At 43.3% G+C, this 27,336-nt stretch overlaps 1 protein-coding gene across 1 annotated transcript; it reads right to left on the bottom strand.

The window, feature by feature from the left end:
* Nucleotides 1-7,533: 7,533 nt before the first annotated feature.
* LOC141167291 (transient receptor potential cation channel subfamily M member 7-like) lies at nucleotides 7,534-25,839 on the bottom strand. Its single transcript, XM_073654721.1, has 10 exons — nucleotides 25,729-25,839; nucleotides 25,283-25,292; nucleotides 25,112-25,192; nucleotides 24,522-24,572; nucleotides 24,366-24,431; nucleotides 23,915-24,198; nucleotides 23,202-23,284; nucleotides 22,071-22,276; nucleotides 9,032-9,083; nucleotides 7,534-7,663 (listed from the first exon to the last, which is right to left on the bottom strand). Exons 1-10 carry the CDS (start codon nucleotides 25,837-25,839, stop codon nucleotides 7,534-7,536), a joined length of 1,074 nt encoding a protein of 357 aa, XP_073510822.1.
* Between the last annotated feature and the right edge of the window lie 1,497 nt (nucleotides 25,840-27,336).

Here is a 27,336-nt window from a genome sequence, read left to right as displayed (position 1 = left end):
CTCGGTCAACTCCCAGGCAACTCCGGAGTGTGGTCCTGAGCTCCTTTCTGTCTCTCCCTTCTTCTGGCCGTTCCCACCAGGGATCCACCTAAGTCCGGCTCCCTCGGGCCTCTTGTTGGTCAAGCCTCCTCTGGGCTCCCTGACCCTATTCTTGGTCTGCCTTCCGGGTGGATTTAGTGGGTGATCGTGGCAGATCCTGCCCACGACCTCCGGTTCCTGGCTAAGGTGTGCTGTAGCCTCTGCCAGCTTGGGATCCGGTACCCTGTTGCCGACCCTTCACCCTATTAGCTCTCTTATGGGCTCTTGGGGTCCCCTCTGCGCCTCTGGGTCTCTCTCTCTTCTCCTCTGTTCTGCTTCTCAGGCTCTCAGACAGACTGACTGACTGACGTCTCACAGACTGACTGACTGACCCTGATCTAAGATGGTGCCCACCTTATATACTCCCTCTATGTGTGAGCTCAGGTGACCAGCACCCAATGAGCTCCTAGCTTTACCCAGGCTGCTCCCCCTATCTGCCCCTACACTACTGGGATGTTCCAGCCCCCTCCCACTCCAGCCAGGAACAGACACTGTCGTACCTGCACATTTCTCTAGTGGGAATACCATCGGTCTGTTCCCCGGAAATGGGATGTGTGTAGTGCATGCAGCCTACTAGCTCAGTTCCACACTCCATCCTTACCCGGGAGTGGAATATCACACCTCTGGGTTGAGGTGCAATACTCCTGTAGCAGCCGAATCCTCAGGGTGCTACATTTGCACACAATATATCCCTGTAAAAGAGGAAAACAGGCAATACATACAGTAGTATATAGCAGAGTTTATAAAGAATATAGATTTTGCAAAAAATGTCTTTTATTAAGTACAAAAATGACCATGAACAATAGAAAACAAAATTACACAAGTTGTCTTACTTGAAATATAATGATCTCTTGTTTTTTGCTTTTCGACACAAATTCAAGTGTTTCATGATAATACATATCACCTGTATATTACAGTACTGTTTTTCATCTGTAAGACGAATGCATATAATTCACATGCTTGTAAACAATGATTTTACATGACAATGCAGTGAGCAGACAAAGGTAATCTGCAAGTCAAATACATTGAAAAATGTAAGAGAAATAAAAAGAACACCCCCCTTATTACAAAATCTAGTATCTATATGTATTCATACAATTATTTGATCAGAAATAAAAAATAGATGCTCCTGCTGGGATCTCCAGTGGCAAGAAGATTCCATGGGGATAATGATGTTATATTAGGGAACATGTCACTAAGGTTTACGAGCTTAATCCACAGACATACTAATATATTATATGTAACACAGTTCTTTAGAAGCTTGTTTCATTTGTCATCTTTATAAAACGGCTGCACAGCTTTCCTACCAGTCATCAGGGCCTAGTTACCGTCTCCTCACTACTTGCACACCCACTCTACCAGAAGGTGTGCTAGCAGTGAGGACATACTTATCAAATTGCTGTAGGATCTTTAGGATAGGTCATCAATGTCTGTCGGGGTCCAACGTCCTATTGATTTGAATAGGAGGCGGACGTGCAGTACCCGCCACCCAAAACAGCTAATCGGCGGGGGTGCAGGGTGTCGGACCCCGACCGATCAGACATTGATGACCTATCCTAAGGATAGGGCGTCAGTGAAAAAGTAGTGGACAACCTCTTTAAGACTTGCCCTCAGTCCTACCTTGGAATGCCACTAAAACTCAAGGTGGGGATTACATAAAGTCCACCCCTTTTTGGCTTGAGACACCTCAGAATTTTCTTGCATACTTCTTAGTAGTCCCAAATTTGCTAGAGTTGTCACAATTTAGCAGATACAACCCTTGTTAATTAAATACTGTTGTCAAGCATGCATGGCCCAGATGGCTGGTTAGAGTTGCACATGGCAGCATAAGTGCTTTTGTTCAACATATTAAAGGGAAACTGTCAGCAGGTTTTTGCTATGTAATCCGAGAACATCATAACGTAGGGAAAGAGAGCCTGATTCCAATGATGTGTCACTAACTGGGCTGCTTGCTGTAGTTTTTATAGAATCCCTGTTATTTCTGCAGTAGATGTAGCTGTGATCACAATGCTAAGCTGTGTATAACTCCACCCACACCTCTGATTGGCTGCTTCCTGTTTACACTGTGCATGAGTGATGAGGGCGGGGTTATACAGATTAGCCTGGCTATATGGAATGTAACACCTAGTCCTGCAGTGATAATCTTCTGCTGATAAAACACTGATTGTATTGAAACCACAGCATACAACCTAATAAGTGACACATCACTGAAATCAAACTGTCTGCCCCTACATTATGCTGCTCTCAGATTAAATAGAAAAAAAAACTGCTGACAGATTCCCTTTTAAGCTGACAATTTAAACAGGGACTTGTAGAACTCTATTAACACACAATATAGCAGACTGTCATTCACTCATGTAAAACATATTAAAAGGTTCCCTTTTAGATAACCCATGACAAGCATTTCATTTCTAGCACAACAAAATGTATGTTTGTGCTGTGACTCAATGGCCCTGCAATTTTCTACATTTTACTAGCCAAAAAAATGTAAGCCTTGTTATAAAGCTTTTAATATCCGATGTAATACACCAATAGTATAGTTTATGTACAGTATATAAAACTATAGAATTCACATCAATGAAAAGTCTCCATTAACATCCCTGTAAATCATGTATAAATAGCAGCACCTGATAATGATGCAGAGATGAGTGTTGCTGCATCTTTTTCTACAGAAGTATTTTGGCACTGATTTATTGTGCCACAGGGGTTGTCTAGCCATGAAGAATTTTTCAGCAAATGATGCAGTTTGCCAAAACCTAGCTGCGTGTAAAGTACACATTGTTAGGATTCAGCTCTGATGTGATTTGCACAGATGAATTAGTGTGCCAACTAGAGTCCTGAGAGACGCGGCTGATGTTCTAGTTGGCACATCACCACGAGTATCCAAATCACATATGAGCAGTCTTGTGAGGAGCGGCAGGTGAGTACAAATAGCAGAATCCTAACAGTGTGCACATTACACACAACTAGGAATAGGCAAGCTGCCGAAACAATTCTGCATAACTGGATATCCCCTTTAATAAACAGTAAACCCGAAACTCCTTTCTCTTCAAGAAGAGGTTCTGGAGCAGTTGAAGTGTTATTAAGGAATTCTTGGTGATTATATTATACTATAAAATAGTGAAATCTTTGTGATATGCCTTTATAGATTGAAACATCATCACAATAGTCATCAGATACAATTTGCTTTGTTTATATCCTCCCTGTACTGAGCTCCGTAATTATTGTCTGTTGTACTGCATATATGACGCAAGCAGTTTAGTTACTTGGTTAGCACTATTGATGGGCTTGACTCACAAACTGGTTGTACTGGTTAGAATAAGTGAGTAGATATGACGGGAATACATATGCTGGTTTAATGTAGATTATTAACCAACTTACTTTAGTATTTTTGATTTGTTTAATGGGGTTTTCCAGGATTGGGAAAAATAGGCTAAGGGGGTAGTAGGGGGGTTTAGGGTAGTAAATTGCTGGAAAAAAACAAACAAAACAAAAAGAACCATGACTCACCTGATAAATCCCAGCCACCCCAGTCCCACTGTGGAGCCTCTCACTAATCTCTTGCAGCAATCATATCCTATTTACTAGTGTGACCCCTGAAGCCAATCACAGGTCTCAGCAGAGTTCAGTATGAGACTGCTGAGGCCAGTGATTGGCTGCAGCAGTCACAGGGGTAGAGGACACGTGACCGCTGCAGGAAGTATGACAAGACCAGTGCTGGAACGGCAGGGTATGTCTCCAGTAAGTTACAGTTAGTTTGATATTTTACGATATTTATTATTTTTAGCTTAATTTTTATGAATCAAAGAAAACTCTTTTAATATAGTAAACTCTAAAGAGACATTTATAGTTTTGTTCTTAGCTGTTATGTATAACTGAATAACCAAGAAAAAAATAATTCCAGTCTTTTTGATGTACCCATATAAAACACAATGTAAACCTCCAGAAGGATGTAACCACCCAGTTGTACCTGTCTTATATATCTCAAAATCAAGACGCCACTATGAACTGAAAAAACGTAGCTGGTGATGATTCTTGTGAGCTCACTTAGCATGGACATCACTAAACTCGCATGCTTTCTTTCTGCATACAATGTAAACAACCTCTAATATACTGGATTAGAAGTAGATGCGAAATACAACATGTAACATTTGTGCGTGCAGATTGTCACTGTGACACAGCAAAATACTGTCCGTGATAATGGGACTTGTAACTAGGAGTGTACTCCAGGCGAGGTAAACAGCCAGCCGTGATCAGTCAGTCACTTTAGCTTCAGTCCCACAACTTTCATCAGAGACTTGAGATTTCCTTCGGAGCAAAGCAGCATCTGTAATGTACTCATTTCTTTTCATTTCTGTGACAACACAGAGCAAAAATTAGCTGAAAAGTGTAATAACATACAGTATTCAACACATATATACATTTCCTCTATTATAAGTATATACAGTGGTGGCCAAAAGTATTGGCACCCCTGCAATTCTGTCAGATAATACTCAGTTTCTTCCTGAAAATGATTGCAATCACAAATTCTTTGGTATTATTATCTTCATTTAATTTGTCTTCAATGAAAAAACACAAAAATAATTGTCCTAAAGCCAAATTGGATATAGTGCCACACCAAACCTAAAAAAGGGGGTGGACAAAAGTATTGGTACTGTTTGAAAAATCATGTGATGCTTCTCTAATTCGTGTAATTAACAGCACCTGTAACTTACCTGTGGCACCTAACAGGTGTTGGCAATAACTAAATCACACTTGCAGCCAGTTAACATGGATTAAAGTTGACTCAACCTCTGTCCTGTGTCCTTGTGTGTACCACATTGAGCATGGAGAAAAGAAAGAAGACCAAAGAACTGTCTGAGGACTTGAGAAACCAAATTGTGAGGAAGCATTAGCAATCTCAAGGCTACAAGTCCATCTCCAAAGACCTGAATGTTCCTGTGTCTTCCGTGCGCAGTGTCATCAAGAAGTTTAAAGCCCATGGCACTGTGGCTAACCTCCCTAGATGTGGACGGAAAAGAAAAATTGACGAGAGATTTCAACGCAAGATTGTGCGGATGGTGGATAAAGAACCTCGACTAACATCCAAATAAGTTCAAGCTGCCCTGCAGTCCGAGGGTACAACAGTGTCAACCCGTACTATCCGTCGGCGTCTGAATGAAAAGGGACTGTATGGTAGGATACCCAGGAAGACCCCACTTCTTACCCCGAGACAAAAAAAAGGCAGGCTGGAGGTTGCCAAAACTTACCTGAGAAAGCCTAAAACGTTTTGGAAGAATGTTCTCTGGTCAGATGAGACAAAAGTAGAGCTTTTTGGGAAAAAGCATCAACATAGAGTGTACAGGAAAAAAAAGAGGCATTCAAAGAAAAGAACACGGTCCCTACAGTCAAACATGGCGGAGGTTCCCTGATGTTTTGGGGTTGCTTTGCTGCCTCTGGCACTGGACTGCGTGACCGTGTGCATGGCATTATGAAGTCCGAAGACTACCAACAAATTTTTCAGCATAATGTAGGGCCCAGTGTGAGAAAGCTGGGTCTCCCTCAGAGGTCATGGGTCTTCCAGCAGGACAATGACCCAAAACACACTTCCAAAAGCACTATAAAATGGTTTGAGAGAAAGCACTGGAGACTTCTAAGGTGGCCAGCAATGAGTCCAGACCTGAATCCCATAGAACACCTGTGGAGAGATCTCAAAATGGCAGTTTGGAGAAGGCACCCTTCAAATATCAGGGACCTGGAGCAGTTTGCCAAAGAAGAATGGTCTACAATTCCAGCAGAGCATTGTAAGAAACTCATTGATGGTTACCGGAAGCGGTTTTTCGCAGTTATTTTGGCTAAAGGTTGTGCAACCAAGTATTAGGCTGAGGGTGCCAGTACTTTTGTCTGGCCCATTTTTGGAGTTTTGTGTGAAATGATCAATGATTTGATTTTTGCTTCATTCTCTTTTGTGTTTTTTCCTTGCAAGCAAATTAAATGAAGATAATAATACCAAAGAATTTGTGATTGCAATCATTTTCAGGAAGAAACTGAGTATTATCTGACAGAATTGCAGGGGTGCCAATTCTTTTGGCCACCACTGTATAGCACTTAAAGGGAAATCAGTCATCGGGTTTCTGCTATCTCATATATAGGGAACGAGAACATGATCCCAGCAATGTATAAATTTCTAGGCTACTTGCTGCAGTTTTGATAAAATCACAGTTTTATCTGCTGCGTATATAGAAGTTCTCTGAATGCTGAGCTCTGTATAACAACTTTGTGTACACTGTGCATAGGCAGAAAGCTGCTAATCATTGTTGCGGCGGGGTTATACAGAGCTAATGAATATGGAGGACTACATGACAGCAGGTTTACAAGTCCTAGTAATGATAATCTGCTCATAAAATAGTGATTCTAGCAATACCACCACAAGCAGCTGAGTAAGGGACACATTAATGGAATCAGGGTCTCTACCTGTACATTATGCTGCTCTCAGATTAGATGGCAAAAACTTGATTACAAATTCCCTTCAATTTATAGGATATTGTTAGAGAATGTTTTTCCCACATCCTAACAGGGGAAAAGTTGTACCTAATAGTTGTAGGTATAAGTAACTATCTACGTACATATGTAAACAACAAATGCTAATAGATTGTATGCAATGTTTCCATTCATTTGGATAATCTGGTCCAATGTTAGCTCATGATCACTTGTTAGTAGGCCATCAATGTTAAATTGCTGGATATCCCTTTAAAGTCTAAACTTACTCAAGGATTTAATTTCACTTATTCTTTAACAACCATCTTTCGCTCAGAATCACAATGGAGGTCGGAAGTTTAAATTTTACATCATCTATCTTTTAACTTTGCATTATGAAAAAAATATATAAAAACTCTGACACTGATTTACAAAAGGAATCTAATTTTTTGACAGTGCAGCTTTAGACTTGACAATTTTTATATGTGCCAAATTTATGAAAGTATCTTCTGCTGGCTGGTGCATCTATATACTGTCTAGTCTAAGTTTATACCAATTTTAGTTGGTTTACTTTGCTCCACAAAGTTTCATCAAATTTCTGCTCAATTTTGGTACATAGGATTGTGATTTAGGCAACGTCCTTTCTCCACCCATTTTCTGGTGGACCATCAACCTTTTTGAAGATATGGTAAATGTGTCTAGAACACATCTAAAGTACGTTGTGTGTGGTGCAAACCATGAAAAGACAGTTGTTCAGATTTTGGCCATGGCCCCACTATCAGTATTCGGTCAGTATTTTTTCTCAGGAGTGGGGATCAAAACCAGGAGTGGGTGATAAATGCAGAATTGGTGACTTGTTTCTATTATACCTTTTCTCTGATTGATCCTCACCTGGTTTTGGCTCCCACCCCTGAGAAAAAATACTGACCGAATACTGACCAAAAACTAATAGTGGGGCCGTGGCCTAAGACAGATTATTGCTGCATGAAGTTTAGTAAATCAGCCCCATAGTCTCTTCTTACCAGGTAGTTTCAGATTTCTGCAGCATGTGTTGCATTGATGTTTCGTACAGAAGTTGTTAATGGCATCATCCCCCAGGTTGGCTGGTCCAAATATCATATCTTGTGACCTGGGAAAAAGAAGAAATATGTAAAACATGATACAGGGAATTTGTGACCTTTATTATCATTGAGTTTTAATGAACATTGTAGGCAAGCTTTGCATTCTTTCATGTTTCTCTTCAGGTTGGATTCAGATGACTCTTTTGCCCCTGTTCATGACTCCATTGGAGGCTTCTATTTGAATCAGCAGAAAGTAGGATTCAGACGTGCACCTGACTGAGCTTTATGACTCCTATTAGCAAGCAGAACACAAAACATAAAACTAAACAGTCCAAAAAAATTAAACATTGGATGCTGTTGTTCTTCTTTCCACCAGTGTCCATCTTTTAGACCAGAAACCATAACATAAGTCGATCATGCTATTGTGTCCAGCTAAAATGATGGACACCACCATAAAGAAGGTCAAATAAAGTCCAAAGTTCCATGTTCTGAATCTATTTGCCTAATTGATGTCAGCGGCTCCATCAATGGTATGGAAGCCCTAGATTCAGATGGAAGCTACTGACAGAGTCAGAAACAGGCGCACTCCTGTAAAGATATGATTGAACTCTGCAGCTTCCATTGATTCTAGCTATAGGTACCTAAATCCTAAGACCTGTAACCTATTGGAATAAGTGAAGTGTACTGTCCTTTAAAGTGTTTTCTGAGATTAGGGAAAGGAGTCTGCATATTTTCCTGAAATTGGTTGCTATGGACATCAAAGACAGTTTTTATTTTAGACAGTTTTAAAAGTCCCCTGTTAGTCTAATAATGCTATGTGCGCACGTTCAGGAATTGCGTGCAGAAATTTCTGCAGCGTTTCTGCACCTCTTGGCAGCAAAAATGCTGTGGAAAACATGCGGTTTTGATGTGTTTTTGCCTGCGGATTTGCCATGCGTTTTTTTTCAATGCATTGTATAGGAAAAAACGCATGCGGAAACGCACAAAGAATGGACATGCTGCGTTTTTTTATGCACATGAAATCCGGTCAGTAAAATTCCTGATCATGTGCACAGAACTTGCAAAATGTCATATGAAGTCATGGGATAAGGTATGCAATGTGTTTTTGGCTCACTTCCGCGTGGAAAAAATGCATAAACGCACCAAAAAACGCACTGTGTGCACATAGTCTTAAACAGTAATGGGTTAACCTGCAATAGATTTTATATTACATCCTATTATGGAGTAGGAGAAGCAGCAATGTAAGAATGTGGCTTAAGAAAAGAGTACAAGATCAATTTTGCACATTTTGTCTACACCTTAATGTTCACATATGACGCATATTTCAGGGTCGTAGGACTGGTAATTCCAGTCTTGTGTGGGATTTTTAACATTCCTATTAGAACATGTTATGTAACATGCTGCAGACATTTCTATTATATATAGCCAAGTCTCACCTGTGCTCCCCTGCTTTAATAACGGATGGATCTGTCAGATTTTCACCAACACCTTAAGGAAACAATGGAATATGAATACAGGATAATATGTATGTTAGCTTTCCTAACACAGATCCCTCGCGTGACATATATCAGTAACCTTTATTCTCTAACGGCTTAATTGTCACTTAGTGAAGATAGCTAATGGTTGGAAAATGTTGATATGTTACAGGTAAGTAAAGTAACCTGATAACCACGCAGATTAAGATGAACGATAGGTGATGTCAACACAAAGATGTATGTTACTGCATATATTCAATAGCATGTTATTTTTAAGGCCCTGGCAGGTGGCAGGCATATCAACTCACCCAGTTTTACAGTCACCCTGTTTTAACCCTATATTATCTGGTCACCCTGTGAGATTCAGCTACCATCCTGTTTATAGGGTCCCGCAGTTTAAAAAAAAGGAATAATAGAAGTCAGTGTAAGGGCTCACAGTGCAGGGATCAGAGATGAGTCTTTGTAGCTGCAGAATTTTGTTTCCAGCATGCAGGCCAGAAAGGCAGGTGGAGAGTAACAGACCTCACATTACACATGGATGGCAGGTGGAGAGTAACAGACCTCACATTACACATAGATGGCAGGTGGAGAGTAACAGACCTCACATTACACATGGATGGCAGGTGGAGAGTAACAGACATCACATTACACATAGATGGGAGGTGGAGAGTAACAGACCTCACATTACACATGGATGGCAGGTGGAGAGTAACAGACCTCACATTACACATAGATGGCAGGTGGAGAGTAACAGACCTCACATTACACATAGATGGCAGGTGGAGAGTAACAGACCTCACATTACACATGGATGGGAGGTGGAGAGTAACAGACCTCACATTACACATAGATGGCAGGTGGAGAGTAACAGACCTCACATTACACATAGATGGCAGGTGGAGAGTAACAGACCTCACATTACACATGGATGGGAGGTGGAGAGTAACAGACCTCACATTACACATAGATGGCAGGTGGAGAGTAACAGACCTCACATTACACATAGATGGCAGGTGGAGAGTAACAGACCTCACATTACACATAGATGGCAGGTGGAGAGTAACAGACCTCACATTACACATGGATGGGAGGTGGAGAGTAACAGACCTCACATTACACATGGATGGCAGGTGGAGAGTAACAGACCTCACATTACACATAGATGGCAGGTGGAGAGTAACAGACCTCACATTACACATAGATGGCAGGTGGAGAGTAACAGACCTCACATTACACATAGATGGCAGGTGGAGAGTAACAGACCTCACATTACACATAGATGACAGGTGGAGAGTAACAGACCTCACATTACACATGGATGGCAGGTGGAGAGTAACAGACATCACATTACACATGGATGGCAGGTGGAGAGTAACAGACCTCACACTACACATGGATGGCAGGTGGAGAGTAACAGACCTCACACTACACATGGATGGCAGGTGGAGAGTAACAGACCTCACATTACACATAGATGGCAGGTGGAGAGTAACAGACCTCACATTACACATAGATGGCAGGTGGAGAGTAACAGACCTCACATTACACATAGATGGCAGGTGGAGAGTAACAGACCTCACATTACACATGGATGGGAGGTGGAGAGTAACAGACCTCACATTACACATAGATGGCAGGTGGAGAGTAACAGACCTTACATTACACATAGATGGCAGGTGGAGAGTAACAGACCTTACATTACACATAGATGGCAGGTGGAGAGTAACAGACCTCACATTACACATGGATGGGAGGTGGAGAGTAACAGACCTCACATTACACATAGATGGCAGGTGGAGAGTAACAGACCTCACATTACACATAGATGGCAGGTGGAGAGTAACAGACCTCACATTACACATAGATGGCAGGTGGAGAGTAACAGACCTCACATTACACATGGATGGCAGGTGGAGAGTAACAGACCTCACATTACACATGGATGGCAGGTGGAGAGTAACAGACCTCACATTACACATAGATGGCAGGTGGAGAGTAACAGACCTCACATTACACATAGATGGCAGGTGGAGAGTAACAGACCTCACATTACACATAGATGGCAGGTGGAGAGTAACACACCTCACATTACACATGGATGGGAGGTGGAGAGTAACAGACCTCACATTACACATAGATGGCAGGTGGAGAGTAACAGACCTTACATTACACATAGATGGCAGGTGGAGAGTAACAGACCTCACATTACACATGGATGGGAGGTGGAGAGTAACAGACCTCACATTACACATAGATGGCAGGTGGAGAGTAACAGACCTCACATTACACATAGATGGCAGGTGGAGAGTAACAGACCTCACATTACACATAGATGGCAGGTGGAGAGTAACAGACCTCACATTACACATGGATGGCAGGTGGAGAGTAACAGACCTCACATTACACATGGATGGGAGGTGGAGAGTAACAGACGTCACATTACACATAGATGGCAGGTGGAGAGTAACAGACCTCACATTACACATGGATGGCAGGTGGAGAGTAACAGACCTCACATTACACATAGATGGCAGGTGGAGAGTAACAGACCTCACATTACACATAGATGGCAGGTGGAGAGTAACAGACCTCACATTACACATAGATGGCAGGTGGAGAGTAACAGACCTCACATTACACATGGATGGGAGGTGGAGAGTAACAGACCTCACATTACACATAGATGGCAGGTGGAGAGTAACAGACCTTACATTACACATAGATGGCAGGTGGAGAGTAACAGACCTCACATTACACATGGATGGGAGGTGGAGAGTAACAGACCTCATATTACACATAGATGGCAGGTGGAGAGTAACAGACCTCACATTACACATAGATGGCAGGTGGAGAGTAACAGACCTCACATTACACATAGATGGCAGGTGGAGAGTAACAGACCTCACATTACACATAGATGGCAGGTGGAGAGTAACAGACCTCACATTACACATGGATGGCAGGTGGAGAGTAACAGACCTCACATTACACATAGATGGGAGGTGGAGAGTAACAGACCTCACATTACACATGGATGGGAGGTGGAGAGTAACAGATCTCACATTACACATGGATGGGAGGTGGAGAGTAACAGACCTCACATTACACATAGATGGCAGGTGGAGAGTAACAGACCTCACATTACACATGGATGGCATGTGGAGAGTAACAGACCTCACATTACACATAGATGGCAGGTGGAGAGTAACAGACCTCACATTACACATAGATGGCAGGTGGAGAGTAACAGACCTCACATTACACATAGATGGCAGGTGGAGAGTAACAGACCTTACATTACACATAGATGGCAGGTGGAGAGTAACAGACCTCACATTACACATAGATGGCAGGTGGAGAGTAACACACCTCACATTACACATAGATGGCAGGTGGAGAGTAACACACCTCACATTACACATAGATGGCAGGTGGAGAGTAACAGACCTCACATTACACATAGATGGCAGGTGGAGAGTAACAGACCTTACATTACACATAGATGGCAGGTGGAGAGTAACAGACCTCACATTACACATAGATGGCAGGTGGAGAGTAACAGACCTCACATTACACATGGATGGGAGGTGGAGAGTAACAGACCTCACATTACACATAGATGGGAGGTGGAGAGTAACAGACCTCACATTACACATAGATGGGAGGTGGAGAGTAACAGATCTCACATTACACATGGATGGCAGGTGGAGAGTAACAGACCTCACATTACACATAGATGGCAGGTGGAGAGTAACAGACCTCATATTACACATGGAGGGCAGGTAAAGAGTAACAGACCTCACATTACACATGGGGGGAAGGAAAAGAGTAACAGACCTCACATTACACATGAAGGGCAGATGGAGAGTAACAGACCTCACACTACACATGAAGAGCAAGTGGAGAGTAACAGACCTTGAATTACACATGAAGGGCAGGTGGAGAGTAACAGACCTCACACTACAAATGAAGGGCAGGTGGAGAGTAACAGACCTCACATTACACATAGATGGGAGGTGGAGAGTAACAGACCTCACATTACACATGGATGGGAGGTGGAGAGTAACAGACCTCACATTACACATGGATGGGAGGTGGAGAGTAACAGACCTCACATTACACATAGATGGCAGGTGGAGAGTAACAGACCTCACATCACACATGGATGGGAGGTGGAGAGTAACAGACCTCACATTACACATAGATGGCAGGTGGAGAGTAACAGACCTTACATTACACATAGATGGCAGGTGGAGAGTAACAGACCTCACATTACACATAGATGGCAGGTGGAGAGTAACAGACCTCACATTACACATAGATGACAGGTGGAGAGTAACAGACCTTACATTACACATAGATGGCAGGTGGAGAGTAACAGACCTCACATTACACATAGATGGGAGGTGGAGAGTAACAGACCTCACATTACACATAGATGGGAGGTGGAGAGAAACAGATCTCACATTACACATGGATGGCAGGTGGAGAGTAACAGACCTCACATTACACATAGATGGCAGGTGGAGAGTAACAGACCTCACATTACACATAGATGGCAGGTGGAGAGTAACAGACCTCACATTACACATGGATGGCAGGTGGAGAGTAACAGACCTCACATTACACATAGATGGCAGGTGGAGAGTAACAGACCTCACATTACACATGGAGGGCAGGTAAAGAGTAACAGACCTCACATTACACATGGAGGGCAGGTAAAGAGTAACAGACCTCACATTACACATGAAGGGCAGATGGAGAGTAACAGACCTCACACTACACATGAAGAGCAAGTGGAGAGTAACAGACCTTGAATTACACATGAAGGGCAGGTGGAGAGTAACAGACCTCACACTACAAATGAAGGGCAGGTGGAGAGTAACAGACCTCACACTACAAATGGAGAGCAGGTGGAGAGTAACAAACCTCACACTACACATGGATGGCAGGTGGAGAGTAACAGACCTCACACTACACATGGATGGCAGGTGTAGAGTAACAGACCTCACACTACACATGGATGGCAGGTGGAGAGTAACAAACCTCGCATTACACATGGAGGGCAGGTAAAGAGTAACAGACCTCACATTACACATGGATGGCAGGTGGAGAGTAACAGACCTCACATTACATATGGATGACAGGTGGAGAGTAACAGACCTCACATTACATATGGATGGCAGGTGGAGAGTAACAAACCTCGCATTACACATGAAGGTCAGGTGGAGAGTAACAGACTTCTCACTACACATGGGGAGGAGGTAGAGAGTAACAAACCTCGCATTACACATGAAGGGCAGATGGAGAGTAACAGACCTCACACTACACATGAAGAGCAGGTGGAGAGTAACAGACCTTGAATTACACAAGAAGGGCAGGTGGAGAGTAACAGACCTCACACTACAAATGGAGAGCAGGTGGAGAGTAACAAACCTCACACTACACATGGATGGCAGGTGTAGAGTAACAGACCTCACACTACACATGAAGGGCAGGTGGAGAGTAACAGACCTTACATTACACATGAAGGGCAGGTGGAGAGTAACAGACCTTGCATTACACATGAACGGCAGGTGGAGAGTAATAGACCTCACATTACACATGGAGAGGAGATGGAGAGTAACAGACCTCGCACTACACATGGATGGGAGGTGGAGAGTAACAGACCTCACATTACACATAGATGGCAGGTGGAGAGTAACAGACCTCACATTACACATGGAGGGCAGGTAAAGAGTAACAGACCTCACATTACACATGGAGGGCAGGTAAAGAGTAACAGACCTCACATTACACATGAAGGGCAGATGGAGAGTAACAGACCTCACACTACACATGAAGAGCAAGTGGAGAGTAACAGACCTTGAATTACACATGAAGGGCAGGTGGAGAGTAACAGACCTCACACTACAAATGAAGGGCAGGTGGAGAGTAACAGACCTCACATTACACATGGAGAGGAGATGGAGAGTAACAGACCTCGCACTACACATGGATGGGAGGTGGAGAGTAACAGACCTCACATTACACATAGATGGGAGGTGGAGAGTAACAGACCTCACATTACACATAGATGGGAGGTGGAGAGTAACAGATCTCACAATACACATGGATGGCAGGTGGAGAGTAACAGACCTCACATTACACATAGATGGCAGGTGGAGAGTAACAGACCTCACATTACACATGGATGGGAGGTGGAGAGTAACAGACCTCACATTACACATAGATGGCAGGTGGAGAGTAACAGACCTCACATTACACATAGATGGCAGGTGGAGAGTAACAGACCGTACATTACACATAGATGGCAGGTGGAGAGTAACAGACCTCACATTACACATAGATGGCAGGTGGAGAGTAACAGACCTCACATTACACATAGATGGCAGGTGGAGAGTAACAGACCTCACATTACACATAGATGGCTGGTGGAGAGTAACAGACCTTACATTACACATAGATGGCAGGTGGAGAGTAACAGACCTCATATTACACATGGAGGGCAGGTAAAGAGTAACAGACCTCACATTACACATGGGGGGAAGGAAAAGAGTAACAGACCTCACATTACACATGAAGGGCAGATGGAGAGTAACAGACCTCACACTACACATGAAGAGCAAGTGGAGAGTAACAGACCTTGAATTACACATGAAGGGCAGGTGGAGAGTAACAGACCTCACACTACAAATGAAGGGCAGGTGGAGAGTAACAGACCTCACATTACACATAGATGGGAGGTGGAGAGTAACAGACCTCACATTACACATGGATGGGAGGTGGAGAGTAACAGACCTCACATTACACATGGATGGGAGGTGGAGAGTAACAGACCTCACATTACACATAGATGGCAGGTGGAGAGTAACAGACCTCACATCACACATGGATGGGAGGTGGAGAGTAACAGACCTCACATTACACATAGATGGCAGGTGGAGAGTAACAGACCTTACATTACACATAGATGGCAGGTGGAGAGTAACAGACCTCACATTACACATAGATGGCAGGTGGAGAGTAACAGACCTCACATTACACATAGATGACAGGTGGAGAGTAACAGACCTTACATTACACATAGATGGCAGGTGGAGAGTAACAGACCTCACATTACACATAGATGGGAGGTGGAGAGTAACAGACCTCACATTACACATAGATGGGAGGTGGAGAGAAACAGATCTCACATTACACATGGATGGCAGGTGGAGAGTAACAGACCTCACATTACACATAGATGGCAGGTGGAGAGTAACAGACCTCACATTACACATAGATGGCAGGTGGAGAGTAACAGACCTCACATTACACATGGATGGCAGGTGGAGAGTAACAGACCTCACATTACACATAGATGGCAGGTGGAGAGTAACAGACCTCACATTACACATGGAGGGCAGGTAAAGAGTAACAGACCTCACATTACACATGGAGGGCAGGTAAAGAGTAACAGACCTCACATTACACATGAAGGGCAGATGGAGAGTAACAGACCTCACACTACACATGAAGAGCAAGTGGAGAGTAACAGACCTTGAATTACACATGAAGGGCAGGTGGAGAGTAACAGACCTCACACTACAAATGAAGGGCAGGTGGAGAGTAACAGACCTCACACTACAAATGGAGAGCAGGTGGAGAGTAACAAACCTCACACTACACATGGATGGCAGGTGGAGAGTAACAGACCTCACACTACACATGGATGGCAGGTGTAGAGTAACAGACCTCACACTACACATGGATGGCAGGTGGAGAGTAACAAACCTCGCATTACACATGGAGGGCAGGTAAAGAGTAACAGACCTCACATTACACATGGATGGCAGGTGGAGAGTAACAGACCTCACATTACATATGGATGACAGGTGGAGAGTAACAGACCTCACATTACATATGGATGGCAGGTGGAGAGTAACAAACCTCGCATTACACATGAAGGTCAGGTGGAGAGTAACAGACTTCTCACTACACATGGGGAGGAGGTAGAGAGTAACAAACCTCGCATTACACATGAAGGGCAGATGGAGAGTAACAGACCTCACACTACACATGAAGAGCAGGTGGAGAGTAACAGACCTTGAATTACACAAGAAGGGCAGGTGGAGAGTAACAGACCTCACACTACAAATGGAGAGCAGGTGGAGAGTAACAAACCTCACACTACACATGGATGGCAGGTGTAGAGTAACAGACCTCACACTACACATGAAGGGCAGGTGGAGAGTAACAGACCTTACATTACACATGAAGGGCAGGTGGAGAGTAACAGACCTTGCATTACACATGAACGGCAGGTGGAGAGTAATAGACCTCACATTACACATGGAGAGGAGATGGAGAGTAACAGACCTCGCACTACACATGGATGGGAGGTGGAGAGTAACAGACCTCACATTACACATAGATGGCAGGTGGAGAGTAACAGACCTCACATTACACATGGAGGGCAGGTAAAGAGTAACAGACCTCACATTACACATGGAGGGCAGGTAAAGAGTAACAGACCTCACATTACACATGAAGGGCAGATGGAGAGTAACAGACCTCACACTACACATGAAGAGCAAGTGGAGAGTAACAGACCTTGAATTACACATGAAGGGCAGGTGGAGAGTAACAGACCTCACACTACAAATGAAGGGCAGGTGGAGAGTAACAGACCTCACATTACACATGGAGAGGAGATGGAGAGTAACAGACCTCGCACTACACATGGATGGGAGGTGGAGAGTAACAGACCTCACATTACACATAGATGGGAGGTGGAGAGTAACAGACCTCACATTACACATAGATGGGAGGTGGAGAGTAACAGATCTCACAATACACATGGATGGCAGGTGGAGAGTAACAGACCTCACATTACACATAGATGGCAGGTGGAGAGTAACAGACCTCACATTACACATGGATGGGAGGTGGAGAGTAACAGACCTCACATTACACATAGATGGCAGGTGGAGAGTAACAGACCTCACATTACACATAGATGGCAGGTGGAGAGTAACAGACCTTACATTACACATAGATGGCAGGTGGAGAGTAACAGACCTCACATTACACATAGATGGCAGGTGGAGAGTAACAGACCTCACATTACACATAGATGGCAGGTGGAGAGTAACAGACCTCACATTACACATAGATGGCTGGTGGAGAGTAACAGACCTTACATTACACATAGATGGCAGGTGGAGAGTAACAGACCTCACATTACACATAGATGGCAGGTGGAGAGTAACAGACCTCACATTACACATGGATGGGAGGTGGAGAGTAACAGACCTCACATTACACATAGATGGGAGGTGGAGAGTAACAGACCTCACATTACACATAGATGGGAGGTGGAGAGTAACAGATCTCACATTACACATGGATGGCAGGTGGAGAGTAACAGACCTCACATTACACATAGATGGCAGGTGGAGAGTAACAGACCTCACATTACACATGGATGGGAGGTGGAGAGTAACAGACCTCACATTACACATAGATGGCAGGTGGAGAGTAACAGACCTCACATTACACATGGAGGGCAGGTAAAGAGTAACAGACCTCACATTACATATGGAGGGCAGGTAAAGAGTAACAGACCTCACATTACACATGAAGGGCAGATGGAGAGTAACAGACCTCACACTACACATGAAGAGCAAGTGGAGAGTAACAGACCTTGAATTACACATGAAGGGCAGGTGGAGAGTAACAGACCTCACACTACAAATGAAGGGCAGGTGGAGAGTAACAGACCTCACACTACAAATGGAGAGCAGGTGGAGAGTAACAAACCTCACACTACACATGGATGGCAGGTGGAGAGTAACAGACCTCACATTACATATGGATGGCAGGTGTAGAGTAACAGACCTCACACTACACATGGATGGCAGGTGGAGAGTAACAAACCTCGCATTACACATGGAGGGCAGGTAAAGAGTAAAAGACCTCACATTACACATGGATGGCAGGTGGAGAGTAACAGACCTCACATTACATATGGATGGCAGGTGGAGAGTAACAAACCTCGCATTACACATGAAGGTCAGGTGGAGAGTAACAGACTTCTCACTACACATGGGGAGGAGGTAGAGAGTAACAAACCTCGCATTACACATGAAGGGCAGATGGAGAGTAACAGACCTCACACTACACATGAAGAGCAGGTGGAGAGTAACAGACCTTGAATTACACAAGAAGGGCAGGTGGAGAGTAACAGACCTCACACTACAAATGGAGAGCAGGTGGAGAGTAACAAACCTCACACTACACATGGATGGCAGGTGTAGAGTAACGGACCTCGCACTACACATGGAGGGCAGGTGGAGAGTAACAAACCTCGCATTACACATGGAGGGCAGGTAAAGAGTAACAGACCTCACATTACACATGGATGGCAGGTGGAGAGTAACAGACCTCACATTACATATGGATGACAGGTGGAGAGTAACAAACCTCGCATTACACATGAAGGTCAGGTGGAGAGTAACAGACTTCTCACTACACATTTTTCCGCAGCGTTTATGCTGCGCTCAAAAATCCGCAGCATGTCCATTAGGCTAAGTGCCCACGATGCAGAAATGCTGCATATTTTTTACGCTTCTCCCTGGCAGGAAAAATGCATGCGGATTTTAAATGCGGTTTTCCCGCCAGGTAGAAGCGTTTGTCAAGCGTTTTTGCATGTATTTCTGCATGCGGGTTATCAAGCTCTTTTCCAAGCGATTTTAGCATCACTTGGAAAAGTGCTTGACAACTTGTTCACACTATATAAATCCATGCAACCGGCATGGATTTATAGTAGTGTGACCAAGTTAGTTAAAAAAAAGAATTAGAATGGTGAAAAATAAAAAAATTAAAGTTTATACTCACCTTCTGATGTCTTCCCGGTGTTTTGTCTGCTTCGTCCGGTGTCTTGCACTGCTTGCGGGGGTGTGAAGGACCTGCGGTGACGTCATTGAGCCATGTGATGGGTCACATGACTCAGTGACATCATGGCAGGTCCTTCACATCATCGCGAACATTGCAAGACACCGGACGGAGCAGACAAAACACCGGGAAGACATCAGAAGGTGAGTATAAACTTTAATTTTTATTTTAAATTCTTTTTTTACAGTTTCTATGGTACCCAGGTCTGGATGAGAGTCTCCTCTCCTCCAGACTTGGGTACCATCCGCACATTGAACCGTGTGATATCCGCATGTGCAAATGCAGTGATGCGGATGTCACGCGGTCCAATGCAAGTCAATGGCGGCGATTACGCTGCGTGTCCGCAAAATTAATGGACATGCTGCGGATTTTTTAGTGCAGCATAAACGCTGCGGAAAAATCCGCAGCATGGGCCTTGACATTGCGGCTTGTCATTGGGGACCATGGGGGGTGGATTACCAAGCGTTTCCCAAGCGTTTATGCTGCGGAAATTCCGCAGCATAAACGCTTGTAAAACGCTACGTGGGCACCCATTTTGCGGACACGCAGCGTAATCGCCGCCATTGACTTGCATTGGACCGCGTGACATCCGCATCACTGCATCTGCACATGCGGATATCACACGGTTCAATGTGCGGATGGTACCCAAGTCTGGAGGAGAGGAGACTCTCTTCCAGACCTGGGTACCATAGAAACTGTAAAAAAAGAATTTAAAATAAAAAATAAAGTTTATACTCACCTACCGATGTCTTCCCGGTGTTTTGTCTGCTCCGTCCGGTGTCTTGCAATGTTCGCATTGATGTGAAGGACCTGCCATGACGTCACTGAGTCATGTGACCCATCACATGGCTCAATGACGTCACCGCAGGTCCTTCACACCCCCGCAAGCAGTGCAAGAGACCGGACTGAGCAGACAAAACACTGGGAAGACATCGGTAGGTGAGTATAAACTTTTTTTTTTTTATTTTTCACCATTCTTATTCTTTTTTTTAACTAACTTGGTCACACTACTATAAATCCATGCCGGTTGAATGGATTTATATAGTGTGAACAAGTTGTCAAGCACTTTTCCAAGTGATGCTAAAATCGCTTGGAAAAGTGCTTGATAACCCGCATGCGGAAATGCATGCAAAAACGCTTCACAAACGCTTCTACCTGGCGGGAAAACCGCATTTAAAATCCGCATGCGTTTTTCTTGCCAGGGAGAAGGGTAAAAAATATGCAGCATTTCTGCATCGTGGGCACTTAGCCTAACACTATAGCAAGTAAACATGAAATATATGAAATTAGAATTGCATTACTGCTCTAGAAAATAGGACAAAAAGATACTTAGCGCATGTTTGCATGCTATAGCGTTACAGAGTGCAACTTTATTTGCTAGTTAAATAAGGAGATGGCTACTCTTAGTATGCACCAGCTCTGGTTGGAAGTGATGGTCAGTATTTTGATATTTGCATACAACATATAACCACCAGAAAGTCAAAAAAGACCCTACAAGAAACCCCTATAAAATATAACTTTGAATAATTATACTCTAAAATCATACATTCATACTCAAAGTAGAAAATGTTTAGACACGGTGCTCGGTCCCAATTTGGTCAAAAGGATATATAAGAGAAAAATGTCTAAAGGTCCTAAAAAATCCCTACCTAGCCGCGTAGGTTGACACCCTAAATAGGTACGTAGAACAGTCCTATATAGCCATACTACGCACCTTCTACAGTGCACCACTGTAGAAGAAAATATAAAAATTCAATATACAAATACTAATAGAAACAAGGTGTCGATAGTAAAATCAGATATTAATATCCACTAGACGCCTGAACACAATATCAGACATAGTCAGTGTATGCAAAAATCCCGATACATGCAAACACTTATACTTAGCTATCACATGAATTCATTAATTCTAATTAATGAACTGACGTGACAGCTAAGTATAAGTGTTTACATGTATCAGGATTTTTGCATACACTGACTATGTCTGATATTGTGTTTAGGTATCTAGTGGATATTGATATCTGATTTTACAAGCTCTACTTTGCCCAGAGCAGTTAAATACCTTGCAAGTCCAGAACCAGAAATTCTCCTCTGGTATATTCGTAAGTCCAGTGACTGAAGGCCAGCATTGTCTTCTCCAGCTTGTTAGATGGTACACTTTCACTACCAGTGTTGTTATTGTATTTTCTAAACCTTCCTGCCATGTATTCTTCTACTGTAAACCACTGACTAACTGAGTGACAGTACAAGAGGAATACTTCCAAAAATCTGCCAATAAAGAAATAAATATAAAATATTAAAGAATTCTTATTCATCTTTTCTATTCCCTTTCGATCCAGTGCTAATATGGGGGCATTGGAGGGGAGCTACCAGAGCATTTTCCCCAGGTGTTGAGTGTCATTGGGGGGCCTAAAAGCCACTTTTCTGGCTAATACTCCTGTGATCCCTCCAGTCTTTATTTCTAGCCGTCGGCATGTGACCACCAGTCAGTTGCCACAGTGGTCACGTTCTGTACTACAGTTATCATGCTGCAGTGCTAAGATGGAGCTTAAAGAAACATACTTAAAGAAGATTTATTTTATTCCCACTGCTCCCGAGAGTATTCAGGTTTTTTTCTTCTTTAAAATCCACCATATGATTCCAGAGATATGGACCCCTTATTTGGTGCTATTTAGTTATGGTCCTTACAGGGGGGCAAGGCTAACAAGATTCTTTGGGGGCATACCTTTAGGCTGCTCTGAATTATTACCCTGTGAGCAATGCCCCCTTGTAAAAACCATAAAAATTTGCACCAAATAAAAGGGCCCATATCTCTGGAACCATATGGTGGATTTTAAAGAAGAAAAAAAAAGGAATACTCAGGGAAGCAGCATGAATAAGACCAGAGCAAAAACTGCCCACTTTTGACCTTATGACATGCTCACTATAAGCACTGCAGCCACTGATTGCCTGCAGCAGTTACATGCTGGCGACTGGTAAACAAAAAACAGGTGATCACAGCAGCATCAGCACTGGATTGCCAGGAAGAAGAAAAAGTGAGGAGAGTTAACTTTTTGTTTTCTAATGTTTTTAGACATTTAAAACATTTTTAAAAGTTGGAAAACTCCTACTACATACTAAATACTACAGCAGGAGCTCACTGCTATACCACTTGTTACTTCTATGCATCAAACAACACTACGCAAAAACTTACCGTGGGGAGTACGCAATTGTTTTTGGTTTCATTTGATTGAAGGCATAAAGTAGTTTTTGAGCAGCTCTCTGTTGTTGGATTTCCTATGAAATGCCAAACTAAAGATGAGTTTATTATCGTCCTAAAAGGGTTGTCTGATAGAGGCCCTTTATAAGTATTTATTTTAAACCGCTAACAACTTTTGCAATTTGCTTTACCTACCCTACTCTTTTACCTTCATGGCTTATTCTTACATGTGCTTTTTTTACTTTATGTCCTGTGACACTTTGTTTGAGGGGTGGTCATCAGAGGGCGGTGATGAAGGAAGCTGTGGTGAATGACCGCTGTGCCGTCCTTAAGGATGTCCTGTTCCAGGCGAGGTGCTAGAAGAAAGAAGTGAGTGCAGGGCCATTCTATTGATGACATCTCATCAATACGTCACAGGACATAAAGTAAAAAAACACATCTGGAGATTAGTTGTAAAGGGAAAATAGTCGGGTATTTTAAAATAAAGCAAACATTTTAAAATACTTACAAAAGTGGTTGGGGCTTAAAAATAAATAAAAATAGATATTTATAAAGTGCATTTTAGGTATCGGAGAACCCCTTTAATGATTAAAAAAAGTGAAATATAAATGAATTTGTCCAACTGATCCATCACTCTCCATAGACTCTTTAGAGAGAGTACTTGATAATCTGAGCTGTTAGTAGAGTAACAAAGTTGCCACACTCACTCTGAGGCATAGCTGGAGCACTGTTTCTGCATTGTAAATCTTTGACCAGGTATCTATCACCTCAGGAAGGAAGGATTTGATGATGTAGAGGTGCCCAGCCTTCAGGATGTCATTATGAGACCAGGTACATGCTACTTTCACAGCCTTTCTTAAGCCTCCTCCCATCTCTTCTTTACTAAGAACCTCTATTGCGGCATAGAAGCCATTATGTGACCAGGAGGACATGCTGTTATTTAGGATGGTGGGAGAGCTCTCCTCCAGGCGATACACAGTGACCAGCTCTCCTGTAATAAGGCAGAAATAGTAAGTACAAATACCCATAACAGTCCATAGGGTTCAGCAGTAATATCAGATGCAGGCCATGGACGAGGGTGGGACTGTATCCAAAAGGAAAAAGTATTTTTTTTCTACTCCTTAAAACAATTTCGGCAAAGATACATTGTCCACTTACCTACTGGAGGGAGAGGGGTAAAGGGAATACTCTGGGAAAGACGATACAAGTTGTTTCTTTCAATGGCTGCAGAAAGCATGAGTGTCATTATTAATACCATCATCTGTGAAGAAATACCTGTTAAACATGATACAGTTTGCCTCAAACTATACTTACCAGAATAATAGAAAGATGTATCCATGGATGTTTTGAAATTACATCCAAACTCTGAAAAAAAATTGGTTCCAATTAATTTTATTTTTTATTCCTTCATCAGTTTTGCCTGTTTTTTAAATAATAAAATAAATCTACTTTCTACCTACATTTCTATTTGTCAACCTATTTTCAAATATTTTAAAATATGTTCATAACATTGAAGATACTATATATTTTTCAGTTTATAAAGCACTCTGTAATCTGTACAACGGTATGGGAGATATAAAACAAATTGAGCATGCTGTTACGAGAGTGTCAGTGAGGATGCTCAACCACTTAATCCTCCTTACTAGGGGTCCCCAATTCTAGAAATACAGTGGTAAAACCTTCACTGATCTATCACCTTAAAAGGGAAAACCTCAATCTAAACCTGTAAAAACCCTCGTGCTGTGAGCTTCAGCCTAGCAATCATAGCAGAAATGTCAAGTCAGGAATATTTCCATAAAGATTCAAAAAGGTCCCCCATCCCACACAAATTTTATTTTACACCACAAGACTTTCTCCAGCCTCCAAGAGCACTCAACAGATCACTATAGTCCTCACTCAACTACTCATTGGAATCTTATTTGTAGCAGAAGAAATATAGTTTCTGGAAAAATGTTTTACTTGTGAAGCCTTCTTTCGGAAAAGACCTAAAAGAAAAATGGAGAACTTAAGTTAGATTATCAGTTAATAAATTAGATAAAAATAAAAAAAAAAATCCACAGACCTCACTGTTATACAATAACAGACCTATGTAAAAATGGTACAAAAGCAGTCATAGATAGCCAATGTACAAAATACTATACAGCGTTAGTAATGTTATTCAGGTGGTTCGATATGTATCCAATGTTACGGTAAAACAAGGCCTCAGTATATCCACAATTAGTTCACCAGTCTGCTTGTAGATCCTGAGGCTTATATGGTTGTAGTAGAAGCTTCCCGTCCAGAGGTGCCAAAACAGGCTAACTGCAATCAAGAGCCAAACGTCCATACAGTGTGACATCACTTGATTCAAACAGAGCAGTGGAGCAAAAAGGAAAAAGTTTATCCAATGCGTTTCAAAAGAATCCTAAGGATGCAATCGACTTAAATGGGTGAACGTTGCTCCAAATAATTACAAGACCAATATTGCGCTTCTTTATATCCATCACTGTTTAGTCCATAAAAGCAAAAAGTTCAATTTCACTGTTAAGGCCTGCTGATCGATTGGATCCTTAGGAGTCATGATCCCTAAAGGACGATTCCTTTGAAACGCATTTGATGAACGGTTTCCTTTTTGATCCACGCCTCTGTCCATAGCGGTTGACATCACATTGCACTGGAGTTTTGCTCTTTTGATTTTAGTTTGTTTGTTTTAGTGACGCCGGGCAGGGCGCTTCTACAACAGCCGTACACGCCTCAGGATCACACAGGTTAGTGATCTAGTTGGGGACATACCTGGACTTTGGTTTACCTCAACACTGGATATATGGCGCCCCTGCGGGTTCAGTCGCCACAGAGGTACTGCATCTCACCCAGAGGTGTGGTATCTCGCTCTCAGGTAAGGAAGGAGTACTGCCCGGGACCCTAACACCTGCATCCAACACTACACTACTCCAGACCAGCAGGAAGGGCAAGATGCGTTGCTTTCCTGCTGAGCCCTGTCCCTGGCTGGAGTGGGGAGAACCAAAGTAGGGGGAACCATGTAGTGGGTGTGGGAGGAGGAAGAAGTACAGGGGAGCATTGAAGGAAGTGATATAAAGAGAGAAGCCATCTTGGGAGTGTAGACAGTCTGTGAGGAGAAGTAGAGGGAGCAGGATCTCTGTAGGAGCTCTGCTCTGGATGAGGGCCTAGCCAGCGAGGTCCAAGACTGGAGAGAGAGAGAGAGGAGCAGTAGAAAGGCTCCAGGAACGTGGAAGCGACCCCAGGGGTACCCGTACGCCCGAATCTACCAGGAGGTGGAGGGGTCAGGTCGCACGGAGGGGACCACTCCCTAAACTAGCAGAGTTCTTTAAGCCTCAACTAGGAAACCGGAAGCTGCAGTATTTCAGGTACTGCAGCCAAAAGCCACATCTAATCACCAGAAAGGTGGCCATAGAGGACCCAGGGGACAGAAAAGACGTCGCCCGGCAAGGTCCGCGGCCACTGGCCTGAGACACTGGGTGTGAGGTGCAGGGAGACGGCCAAAAGGAACACACAAAAGAGGGTCCCGTTACGTACTCCGGAGAGACCTGGGAGTTTGCTGAACCCCTCCCTGAGTAAGCACAGGACACCGTGGGAAGTTACTCTAGTACTGGTAACTGGAAGTCTAGGAAACCGTGAGTAAACCCTGAGGACTGCACCTTATTGTCTCCATCATCATTATCTGCGCCATCACTTGCGCCATACTGCCCAGCATCATCCACAACATCTACAACACTTACACTGCCCTGGAACTAAGCTCTACCTGTGGAGAGCTAAACCAACTCTGCTGCATTCACACCAGCTCCAGAGGTTCAGCACCGCAGCGGCGGCTCCATATAGCCGCATACCACAGGAGGCGTCACGAACTGTATATAAAAACTTTAATTCCCCTGTAAATATTCCCCTTTGATTGACCGCCCTGGGTCACGGACCGGGTCACCTCCACTTTGACATCTCCCCTAGCAATGACCGGCCCGGCACCGAGTACCCCACGGCCCACGGGGCGCGTCAGATACTTATCGAACCCTCTGGATTACATTATCAGACATCCAAGACACTGCGTATGGAAGATCAAAGTGTTTAATATAGTAATGAAGATGTGCCAAATTGGTGATAAATTTTGCACAATTTC

Source organism: Phyllobates terribilis, unplaced genomic scaffold (genome assembly GCF_046119375.1).
Source record: "Phyllobates terribilis strain yellow unplaced genomic scaffold, ASM4611937v1 Scaffold_11__3_contigs__length_659146591, whole genome shotgun sequence".
Classification (NCBI taxonomy): domain Eukaryota; kingdom Metazoa; phylum Chordata; class Amphibia; order Anura; family Dendrobatidae; genus Phyllobates; species Phyllobates terribilis.
The sequence above is the reverse complement of the archived record's forward strand: the minus strand, read 5'-3'. Positions and strand labels throughout refer to the sequence as shown.

Coding starts and splice junctions, on each gene's coding strand:
- LOC141167291 (XM_073654721.1), bottom strand. CDS start 25,839: ATGGACAGAGGCGTGGATCAAAAAGGAAACCGTTCATCAAATGCGTTT. Junction 23,285..23,914: donor TGCTCCAGCTATGCCTCAGA/GTGAGTGTGGCA, acceptor GGCATTTCATAG/GAAATCCAACAACAGAGAGC. Junction 9,084..22,070: donor TCTGGTTCTGGACTTGCAAG/GTATTTAACTGC, acceptor TGTTTCCTTAAG/GTGTTGGTGAAAATCTGACA.